This window comes from Rhipicephalus sanguineus, chromosome 5 (assembly GCF_013339695.2).
Source record: "Rhipicephalus sanguineus isolate Rsan-2018 chromosome 5, BIME_Rsan_1.4, whole genome shotgun sequence".
Taxonomy (NCBI): domain Eukaryota; kingdom Metazoa; phylum Arthropoda; class Arachnida; order Ixodida; family Ixodidae; genus Rhipicephalus; species Rhipicephalus sanguineus.
Window position 1 is genome coordinate 199,079,319 of NC_051180.1, and position 10,642 is coordinate 199,089,960.

Sequence of the window (10,642 nt, forward strand, 5' to 3'; positions counted from 1 at the left end):
ACACCTCGCATGCAGTCCACACAGCCAGTCTCCCATACAAGGACATATGACATGACTAGAAAGTATTATCAATAATACAATGCTATGATAGTAAAGAACCATGACAATCGTAAGCAGTTCATTAGGTCTGTATCAATTCAAAAATCCCAAAGAGCACTCATAGCCCGTCTTTGATTGCCAGGATTTGGCGATACTCCAAACCTTGCAAATTGAGAGTGGTCGTTTGTCAAGTCTCTTGAGTTGATCACTAAGTCGAAAATGCTGTTCTTCATATTTCGGGCATTCTATAAGGAGATGCTCCACTGATGCATCAAAATTATCACAATGGTCACCGGTATTGCTCGGCAGAATAACCACTTCTAATAAACAAATCTAAATACGCAAGAGTAGGAACACATTGAAACATGGAAAGCCAGGGTAGAAAACTCAGTAAAAGAGTAAATAAAACACAAAAATGCCTAGTGGTATCACAATTTCAGGTCCCATTGTGACAGAAATGAAACAAGGCAGCAGGCGCCATTGACATGAGATCAAAAAGAAAACGGAGCCTTATTTCGAACATTTCAAGTCTCAACTAAGCAATGTAGATCTCGCTGATGCAGCATATAACATTAACATTCACGACCAAGATAATCACATCCCAGCCACCGTGACGGTACTGTGCTTACATTACCTGGCCGCTGACACAAAAGGCTCATGTTTGAGTGTGTTGCATTTCAGTGAACGGGAAATGCCAGACGCCCGTGTACTTATATTTGGGTGCACATTAAACAAACTCAGAGGTCGAGATCTGTAGAACAACATCAAGCACAGCATGCCTCATAATCACAACGTGGTTTTGGCGCACAAAATCCCCACAGTCATTATCACATCACGATAACGTAACCAGAACATGCACGAAGTGCAACAAAAGAGATCAGCAGATAAAATCACAATGAATTGAATAAGCGATAAAAATGTAAAGAAACAGCAGTGACCGGTAGTCCTCGGAAACAATATCGCAGTTTCTGGTTAGGTACATGTGCAATCATTTGCTCGAAGCATTTGCAAGGCACACATAGAGATGTCACGGCAGTTCATCAATTCCACTCATGTCGGAGCTGCTCGACTCATCTGAAGAACTTGAGTCTGTGCACAAAGAAATGATGAGACTGTCTGTTTGGCTGTCTATAATGCCATCACGCTCCCATGCCTCATCCTCAAGCCTCATCACGTGAGTGCAGTCATGGAGCCAGTTCTGTTGGGTCACACTTGCGATTCCTTCCTGCAGCAGCTTCTCGACAGATTCAATCTTGAAGTCTGTGTTCCTTGAAGCAACATAGCCTTTGACTTGGCTCCATACAAGCTCTATAGGATTTAGCTCACAGTGGTAAGGAGGCAAGCGCACAACCTCATGCCCGGCAGCACTGGCAAGTTTGTCAACCTGGTAAGCAAGGAAAAGATGCTTATTCTGCTCAACGAGCTGCAGCAGTTCACTTTTCAGTTGGTCATCCGAAAAAGGAATATTTTTCGATATCAACCAGGACTGGATTTCCGCTTTTCTGGATGATGAGCTTGGTAGCTTTTCAACCTGAGCACTGTGATATGGCGCATTATCCATCACGATCACACTGTGTGGCTTGATGTTAGGTAGCAGCTGTTCAACAAACCATTTCTGGAAACGCGAAGCATCCATTTCTGTGTGGTAATCACCAGCGCCCTTCTTGGCACGGAAAACTAGGGCGGCTCCATCAACAAAGCCTTCTGCACTTCCAGCATGCAAAACGATTAGGCGTCCTCCTTTACCGCTCGGTGCACGGAGGCCAGTTGAGAGCCCTTGACGAAATGCGTCTTGCCGAGTCATCACGCTGGTGTCTGTCCAAACTCTCCCCTTTGTATGGCCGGCATTTACCCAGGTCTCATCAAGGTAGTAGATGGTCCTGTAAAAGAGAAAGCAGTCTTATTGTTAACAGCGCACTTTCACTACTAGGAGCCCATTAACAAAGCAGGCAGCCTTCATCCGAGGTTATGCCTTTGTTTAAGGGCAAAAAAATGTGCACTGACAAAACCTATGTGAATACATATAACATAGATAAGCTGGCAAAACTCTCTCTGTGAAAGACTGAAACCAATGTTTAGGAAACTTGTTTCAGGCTGCCAGAAGCGTAGCCAGAGGGCAGCACTCCGGGCCTGTGCCCCCCTTCCCCTCCTAATTTTTTTCTTCCACGGAATACAGAGCACAAAATGACACTCGACCACATAGTCCGGCCCGGCCCCAGCTCAGACGAAAGTGGTGCCCCGCCCCCCCGTAAAAAATTTCTGCCAACGCCCCTGCAGGCTGTACATCAAAGCTGATGCTACCACGTCCCCAATCCCCAATTACGTGCGTAGCGTATTCGCTCAATAACATCTACAATTCCGAGAACCATCACTAGCTATTCCTTTCTCCAAGCCATTGAGATTCCTTGCCCCTACGCGGAAAAACGGCAGTAAGTCTTCTCAAACGATGCTACGGGAAATGCTGCAATACACAACGCTGAGTTAAATCTACACCACATGCAACGGAATCCTCGGCGAATACTATTATTTACCGTACAAGCGCAAGCATGAACAGCCACCCTATCTTAATGGGGAATTTCGCTGCGACTTAAGTCAGGATTATGTAAGGCTTTCGATCACTCACGTCAATAGCACACGTTTGGCGATCACAAATGCAAAGCACACCTATTGTTTTCGCTAACCAGTAGGCACACACGCATGCTCATTACTCGCGTCAACTTTTTTACCAACAATCAGGCGTCGTGAACAGAAATTTTGCAGAAATAAAAAGAACGTAAGAACTTACCGTCGCTGCCTCCGCATTTCTCGGATGGTGCGGAGGTACTTTCGACGCCAAGCAACGATATCGTCTCTCTCTAGCAACGCGGAATTCCTTGTTCTTTTCCGGAAGGCGAACCCCAAGTCGTTCAGCATTCTTTGGATCGTACGAGTGCTGATGGTCGGCATGTCCATGTCAGGGTCGCTGATCACGTCGTTGCGTAGCTTCTCTGCCGTAGGTATTTCATTGCGCATGAAGTAGCTGTGCACTTTGCGACGCAGTGCTGCCAACGCAAACGTGTCATAGCGTAGGAGCCGCGTCTTTCCAGTGATGCGCTTCTCAGCTTGGCCCGAGAAAGTCAATTTCTTGCGCTTTGGGGAGGCAAGTGGGGCCCGCAGAGCTTCAGCCTTGACCCGCTTAACTGTTCGCTCGCTCACTCCGGTGAGCTCGGCGACAGTCTGGCACACTGCATTTGTAGACAAGTCAGGCTGACGGCGCCTCACTCCAGCGTAGACGTTGCAGATAACTTGCTTGGTCTGTTTTGATAGCCACTTTTTGTCACATTTAGTGTACAGCTTCTTCGGAGAACGAAACGGCGAGTTTGCGGCCGCACACGCTTCAGCCGGCATCACGGACGCCATGTTTACTGAAAGAGCAGGCGTGAGGAAAACGCGGTGCTGCCCAAGAAATAAAAAAGACAGAAACAAAATTTAAGTTTACAATAACTTTTTTTTTACGAACGGCTTCCCATACTCGTTCTCTTTTTATAATGAACAAATCTTCATTTATTTGAGCTAGGTAACTTTTCGAATTAGAAAATAAATATAGGTACTATTTCTTGGCGCGCGCGCATGCAGGCACTTTGCCTCCGTAGCTTCCACAGTGGTGCCAAGAAAAGTTGTCGCGGAGTATAGCCACCATAGGGGCGATCGGAGATCTGTTCGTTCCGCTTGTTCGTTCTCCTGGGGGAGAACAAGCGCGCTGATTGGCTGAAGCCGGACAACTCACGCCATTCTAAGGGGCGTGGCCATTTCTTTTTTTTCCTTGATGTTTTCTTTTTTGGTGACGTCATGCCGCGTCATAACGAGCATGTCGTCTGCTAAAAGTGAACGGAGAGCGAGCCCGTTCGCTCGCGTTCTCTCGAGCGAACAATGGCGTCGCACGGCATGTATTTCGAGTGATGCGGCGGTTGCGGCTGCCGCAACAGCTGATTTTGAGAAAATTGCGCTTGCAACGGCGCTTCCTTGCTACGTTGGCGTTTCTCGAAGCAGATGCAGAATGGTAGGAGGTGCGAAATGCGTTTGAAGAGATGAGCGTGTGTGAATTCCGGCGTCGCTTTCGTTTCTCGAAACGTACTGTACCTTGGTTGTGCGACGATCTCGGCCCCGTCATCGGGTGCCAACGAACCAGTGGGATTTAAACAGAGCGGAAGGCGTTGTGCGCGCTGAGATTTTTGCGATCGGATGCTTCCAGCGCGCTGTCGGCTGCGAGAAATTCAGCGGCCTGTCGCAGTCGTCCGTCAGGAACACGCCATTACTGTCGTTCGCGGGCAAAAACGGTGGGTGGCCTTTTCCGGAGACCACAGACGCGAAGAGCGAACAAAGGCGGCGTTCGCGCGGCTCGGGCAGATTCCCGTTGTGGTCGGGTGCGTGGATGGTACGCTCATCGCAATCCCGAAGCCCCATCGCCCCATGGCCTGAGCTCCGCGGACACGACGCATTACATGTCGGGGAAGGGACTCTACGCATTCAACACCACGATCGTGAGTATTATTCATGCATTGTATGCGTAGCGAATTGTTTCATTTATATCGCTTAAACTTTCCGCTTTACTGAGGCTGTTGCAACTGAGTATAAGTGGGAGCGGTATTTTTGATCTATCCAGAACGGGAATTGGTTCGTTTCAGGGCACTTCGCTTAGGATAAGCGATGAAATCATGTGACGCGGAGTACACTTTGGCTCAGCGACCTGCACAGTGCATAACATTACTGTTGCTCGTTCGCCGTGTGTACCCGAAGCTTGATTCTCGATTTGTGTTTGTTGAGATTAGCGCTCCCAGAATGTGCCGTAGTATGTCCTTATTGTTCATTGTCGTGATGGACGTTACATGGATCAATACATGGATGGATGAATAAACTTTATTTCGGTCCCTCGGAACGCGCCCTAGCACGTACATTAAATACGCATTGTTTCATAACCCTTTTTTCAGTCGAAGTTTTTCGTGTTGTATATATTTTGTGATACATTGCCTTAAACATACAGCAGTAATTTGGTTAAAAGGCTTTGGTGGCTGAAAGATGGGTTGTTCCAAGCAGTAAACATGCAGACTACCCTTTGACACTGCATTGTCCTCGTGTTAGAACTTATGGTACAAGTCCTACCCTGTCGATGATTTGTCCATAGCTATGTTTCAACAGTCAGTAACAGTGAAGACAGATGTAGTTACATTAACATAATACCCAACATTGTACCCAAGGTCATTTATGGGTACAATTTTGACTGAATTGAATTCTGCAGACATGTGATGCCGACCTCTGGATGTCAGTCCATGTTTCCTGGGGTCATGTCATGACTAGTGGGTATGGCGGGGGAGCCCTCTCCGTCAGCACCTGGAAGCAAAACTTCGGCTTGCTTGGTAAGTGCTGTCAATGCTTGCCACATTCAAGACGTTATCACTACAGCTGTCATGCCGACCTCGTGCAGGAGACTCCAGCTATACATTAGAACCGTGGTTCCCGACACCAGTGCCCGGACGACCAGCTCGTGGCACCCCTGATAACCACTACAACAAGGCCCACACCGCCATGCGCAATGTTGTGGAGTGGTGCATCGCTGTAAGCTTGTGCACAGCTGCTCAAGCATCATTGCTGCTTGTGCAGCTCTGCACGACATTGCGTTGGCGGCACATGAGCCTGTTCTCGAAGGAAACGACGACACCGACGATGCTGACTGCTGCCAGCAGCAGCTGAGCTACCACCACCACCACAACGGGAGCCAGCAGCAGCGCAACCGTGTAGTGAACCTGTTTCGAGAACTACAGGGCCTGCATGCTTGAGCACCTGCGCAGAGTACGCCGCCGCCTGCAACGACCTCGGCAGCATTGCGTGGTGCGTGTTTGTCTTTGTTCATTGTGTTTTTTTTTACTACACTTCAAATGTTTGCTACACATATCAACGAAACAGTGTTCTCCTATCAATGAATAACCCCCTTGAATAGGTTGGCAAAAAATGTGAAGCTCACCCTGACTCACTCGTGAAATATATTTTGCTCTTGGGGCTCACTCAAACTCACTCACCAAAATTTTCCTCAAGCGAATTCACTCGGACTCAGGCTCACTAAAATGTTTTCACCCGGACTCGAACTCACCAATGTATTACTCACTTGGACTCACAGCTCGATCTGAATCTGAGTGAGTCGACTCATGAGTGATTTTGCCGACCTATGCCCCCTTGTCACGCAACGCCATGCTGATGAAATGCTTCGACCAGGTTGTAAAATATGGCGCTTCACACTAAGCACAAGTGAGAGCTCAACTGTGAATGGCACATGGTGCCATTCACAGCCAAAGTGGTAACCGGAAAAGGCTGTTTGAATCAGGACAGCAAGATGCGGTAGCTTTAGTGCAACAAGAATCGTGCTTGTAAATGAAGTGAACAACAAGGGTGGTGTCAGAATTGAAATTTTATTACAAGTATCACGAGCAATGCACATAAAAAGCAAAATAAATAAATATCCTTTAAATTTAATGCCAAGGAAAAGAATATAAAAGTAGCTTCCTTTTATAATATACAAATGGAGTTATTACAAAGTGCCTGCTGCTCCTCTGCAACAACACACGCGTCTCGCAGCACGAAAGTCATTGTATTACATGAAAACAAGGCACAGTCGAACCGGTATTAATTGAACTCGCTAAAAAATGCAAGTTGTTGGTTGCTGATATGTCTTCCTCTATTATTGATTTCTGTTTGTACCCAATCCTGTTATCTAAACACTTCTAAGCAACACAACACGTATTCGTCAACGATTTTTTGGTCTTGCAATATTTCAAAATTGTTGTGCAACCTAGACCTTTCACAAACGCTTTTCTTTTTTTCTAGGATGTGTAAAAATCGATAGAAAACGTACAGTGTGCCACAATATTCTACACGTATACACTATAAACATAAGGATACACTACAGTGCACTATGTGCATATACTACAAAATTGCTCAATGCATGACTTTGTATAATGAGATTTTAAAAAATGACATGGCAAAACATGATTTATAAATGAAACCACACTGTGCTATGCACATGTACTACAAAACTGCTGAATGCATCACCTCGCACGATGAGATTAAAAAGAAATGACATCGCAGGACACGATTTACCATTGATCTACACGTTACTTTGTACAATGAAACAGCACATCAGTGCTTCTGATATGCAGAAAAAGAAAATTAACTGAAAGAAAATTACAGGGCACCATTGAAGCAAACCAGCGTATCATAGCTCGTGATGTGAACAAAATAAATCTACATATATGTACAACTAGTCTTTACAAATCACTGTGCAGGTGCCTTCCGCTGCAATGAGGGCCCGGGCGAGGGTACCAACGCCTTGCAATTTGTGGACCGCGTCACCGAGAAGTTGAACCTGACGCAGCTTTCCAATGATGCCTGGCCCTGCCGCCTGGTGTTTGCGGCTAGTAACTCCAGCGCCTCGGCCTGCCGGTTGCCCCCATCTCGCAGCTGCGGCATGAGCTGGAAACCAAGAAATGTGTTGCCATTATCATCTATAAATTTCCTGCTACCGACTCTTCGCTGGAAGCTTCTGTTCGTGAAGAGTTTCAGTGTGTGCAACAATTTCCTCTCTGTTGAAAATCCAGTGACCCAACGGCATCCATGAATGGTGCTTGGTTCACCGCACAACCAACGCACTTCATTTGGACAGACCAAAGCGGTGCCGGAATTCATTTTCGCTCATCTCATCAAACGCATCTCACGCCTCTAACCACCTCTGCATGAGAAGCAACCAAACAGCCCTTTTCAGGGCTACACAATCGTTTGCCCGGCTTTACGCGATGACTGACACAATCTCCTTCCGAAACCCTAGCTGCTGCAGTATGCAAAACATACAGCAAGCAGGTGTAACACAGGTGCAAACATGTGCATTTGTGTATGATGGCTATGTGAAAAAGTTATATAACGAGCTTGCTTTTTGAACAGTATATTTAGCAATAGAACATTTTCAGTTTCACTTTTGAAGCAATTGACAAAATAGAGAAACATTTCAAGATGTTGAACATTTTTGCAATGCTACCTTTTGCTACATCTGCAAGGCAGGACACCTGTTTATTCCATCTGACAGTTATGCATACAACTAGCTCCTGCAACCGTTTGCCAAATTTTTTTTGTGCAGCCTTTGTCTTTATGCCCACAGATGTCATCTCTTCACAAACATATGCCTGCACGCATGAGCATCACCTGTGAGCATGTAACACCATCTACAGTTAATCAAAAACATCAGCGAAACTTACGAGCTGGGGCACGGGAAAGATCCTGGGCCACATCCTCTTCAGCCACACCAGTAGCAGCTGGAGCAGGGCTCACCTGTTATAGTAAGAAGTTTCTTGATTGACACACTGAGTGCAATAAGAAGTATGGAGTGGAAGTGGACAATAGCAATGTTTTTTTAGAATGTTTCAACAGCGGCATGCTATGACACATAGACTTCGGAGAGAGGGGTGGAGGGAGGCAAGCCTACTGGCTACGCACCTCACTCGACTCGAGGGTCTGAGAAATGGGTTGGAACACGTAGGGTGCTCTAATGAGCTTCGAAATATAGTTCGCGGCTGTTCTTTCGTCATCACCGCAAATGTGGCTGTTTCGCATTCTGTTCTGGGCGGCGCAACGTGTTAGCACCTCAGCTAACGCGGCGGCCGGGTGATCCACTCGATATTGTTTGAAAAAGTAAAACTAACAGCGCGTAATGGCTCGAAGCAAACGAGCCCACTTGTTCGCAGCATACAAGTAACAATGATATTCTAAGCCAGTGCTTACCGATTCAGACCACCCGAACTATGGGCCTCGCACACTCGTCCCTGTCAAGCACGACGCGGCCGCGGTAATCCGAAATCTGGCCGCCTCGGGTGCCGCTGTAAAGCACAAGCGGGACGTGTAAGATGACCGACCACAATACAATTGTGCTCGCACTCACCTCTGCTGCCCTCGGAGTTTGGCAAGACCCTGCTGCGAATAGTAGCGCTCATTCCTCCATCGGGCCTGCCACTGGGCCCTGGTGTTACGCGCAGGGACTTCTTCGTTCAAAAGCGCTACTAGCTCCTGCCACATGTCGTCCCGGTCCTCCCTCGTGAACGACGGCTCCAGCGGGCACGACAGCGTCGCGATCTGTGGGTGCTCTTTCACAAAAGCCAGCAGAAGCTCCTTTTGACGATCCGACACCCGAGAACCAACGCAGACGTTGCGATCGGACGACATTTTGGAACTACGTCAGCCGCTACTTTTCTCTTTTTTTTCTTCGCGTGCGCGACACCATCTAGCGACGACGTCAAAAAAAAACTAACATTATTAAATATCATCACTCAAAGCTGTTGCTGTTTGAAAAAGTGTTTGAGCTTGAGAAGCAAAAACAATAATTTTCTGTAAAGGAATTATATTTATTAAAAGGCGAGAAACGCTTCACGGTCCCTGTGCCGACGTCACAGGATGCGCGTCTACTTCCGGAAAGCTGTCCGCTTCACGATTGGCTGTTCTCTTCCTCTCGGCGGTTCTAGGCGGGAGCGCTGCGCCTCCTCTCACTTCTGTGACGTAGGCACCGCAGAACGAACGCGGAACGAACAGATCTCCGATCGCCCCCCATAGCTACGGAGGCGGGGCATCCGCACATTTGTGTTACTCACTGAGGTGTTACTACGCAAGTATTCCGCCATCTTGCAGCCGATTTCAGTTCCAGTTTCGGTTTCGCTTGCTCGCATCGCTAGAGCGTTTAGCACCACGTCTACATGCAGAATGGGAACATCAGTGTGCGTAGATGCATCTACCTACTGTACTGTATATTGTCACAGGGTTGTTACGTTGACGAAGGCAGCAGTGGGTGTGTCGAAGATGAAACTCTTTATTTGGCCAAACATGTGGGCGGGAAAAGAGTCAGTCAGAACGTCGTCCGTCAATAATTCTGACAAGTCGTAAAGCGTGTCGGCTTTTATACATGTTCTATCGAATGTTCCAGTGTTATCGCTGGTGGCCACGTAATCTCTTACTATTCGCGTACCGCGCGCAATCTTAACAGAAAGATCCAAAACAATCGTGGCGCTTCTGGAACATCGCATCGCGGTCTGCGCGGAGCATTCCAAACAGTCTTTGCGGGTGAAGCCCGGAGACAACAAAATAAGACACATGGGAATATGATGAACGCCACCAAGCGCACACCACAACCTGAATACGGCGTTTGCTAGATTGTAACGCGATCACGATTGTAACGCGAGGGGCGACTTTAGTAGCAAAAATTTGGAGAAAAAGCTCGCATTGTATTCGAATAAATACGGAATGCAAGTACCATGATGCCGCTGAATTGGGTTTAGATTTAAAGAGAGCTCACGCTTAATTAAAAAGAGACTGACGCAGATTATTTTATCAAGCTTCGCTGGTCACACACCTTAGAGCGTAGTTTCTCGGCCGTAGGTATTTCATTGCGCATGAAGTAGCTGTGCATTTTTACGTATGCTGTAGTAGCGCAAATTCGACGGGGACAAAGAGGACAAGAAGCAAAAAACACGACACTCGCGAAACTCGCAACTAATTTTTATTTCAGAAGCAGCGCTTCATATATAACCCAAATCCCTAG

At 47.1% G+C, this 10,642-nt stretch overlaps 2 protein-coding genes and 1 long non-coding RNA gene across 4 annotated transcripts; 1 reads left to right on the forward strand and 2 right to left on the reverse strand.

Annotated features, from left to right (window-relative positions):
- Nucleotides 1-745: 745 nt before the first annotated feature.
- On the reverse strand, nt 746-3,473 carry LOC125758509 (uncharacterized). Its single transcript, XM_049415835.1, has 2 exons — nt 2,825-3,473; nt 746-1,919 (listed from the first exon to the last, which is right to left on the reverse strand). The coding sequence occupies exons 1-2, from the start codon at nt 3,436-3,438 to the stop codon at nt 1,067-1,069; spliced, it is 1,467 nt and encodes a 488-aa protein (XP_049271792.1). The 5' UTR covers nt 3,439-3,473; the 3' UTR covers nt 746-1,066.
- A 498-nt stretch (nt 3,474-3,971) lies between these two features.
- Nucleotides 3,972-7,466, forward strand: LOC125758513 (uncharacterized). The gene is made up of 4 exons (XR_007416147.1): nt 3,972-4,559; nt 5,315-5,432; nt 5,501-5,904; nt 7,353-7,466. It is a non-coding gene; the product is annotated as an uncharacterized LOC125758513 (long non-coding RNA).
- Nucleotides 7,426-9,354, reverse strand: LOC125758511 (uncharacterized). 2 transcript variants are annotated; one of them, XR_007416145.1, is made up of 4 exons: nt 8,996-9,354; nt 8,839-8,933; nt 8,316-8,388; nt 7,426-7,539 (listed from the first exon to the last, which is right to left on the reverse strand). XR_007416145.1 is itself a non-coding variant. In XM_049415836.1 (2 exons), the coding sequence occupies exons 1-2, from the start codon at nt 9,274-9,276 to the stop codon at nt 8,843-8,845; spliced, it is 372 nt and encodes a 123-aa protein (XP_049271793.1). In that variant the 5' UTR covers nt 9,277-9,350; the 3' UTR covers nt 8,448-8,842. The 2 variants fall into 2 exon arrangements, 1 of the variants encoding a protein (XP_049271793.1); XM_049415836.1 differs by lacking the exons at nt 7,426-7,539; nt 8,316-8,388 and having other exon boundaries at nt 8,448-8,933; nt 8,996-9,350.
- Between the last annotated feature and the right edge of the window lie 1,288 nt (nt 9,355-10,642).

What these genes read in the sequence shown, in the direction of transcription:
- LOC125758511 (XM_049415836.1), bottom strand. Translation starts at nt 9,276, where the DNA reads ATGTCGTCCGATCGCAACGTCTGCGTTGGTTCTCGGGTGTCGGATCGT. An exon ending in AAACTCCGAGGGCAGCAGAG is followed by an intron (nt 8,934 to 8,995) that starts GTGAGTGCGAGC and finishes TGTGCTTTACAG; the next exon opens with CGGCACCCGAGGCGGCCAGA.
- LOC125758509 (XM_049415835.1), bottom strand. Translation starts at nt 3,438, where the DNA reads ATGGCGTCCGTGATGCCGGCTGAAGCGTGTGCGGCCGCAAACTCGCCG. An exon ending in GAAATGCGGAGGCAGCGACG is followed by an intron (nt 1,920 to 2,824) that starts GTAAGTTCTTAC and finishes TCTCTTTTACAG; the next exon opens with GACCATCTACTACCTTGATG.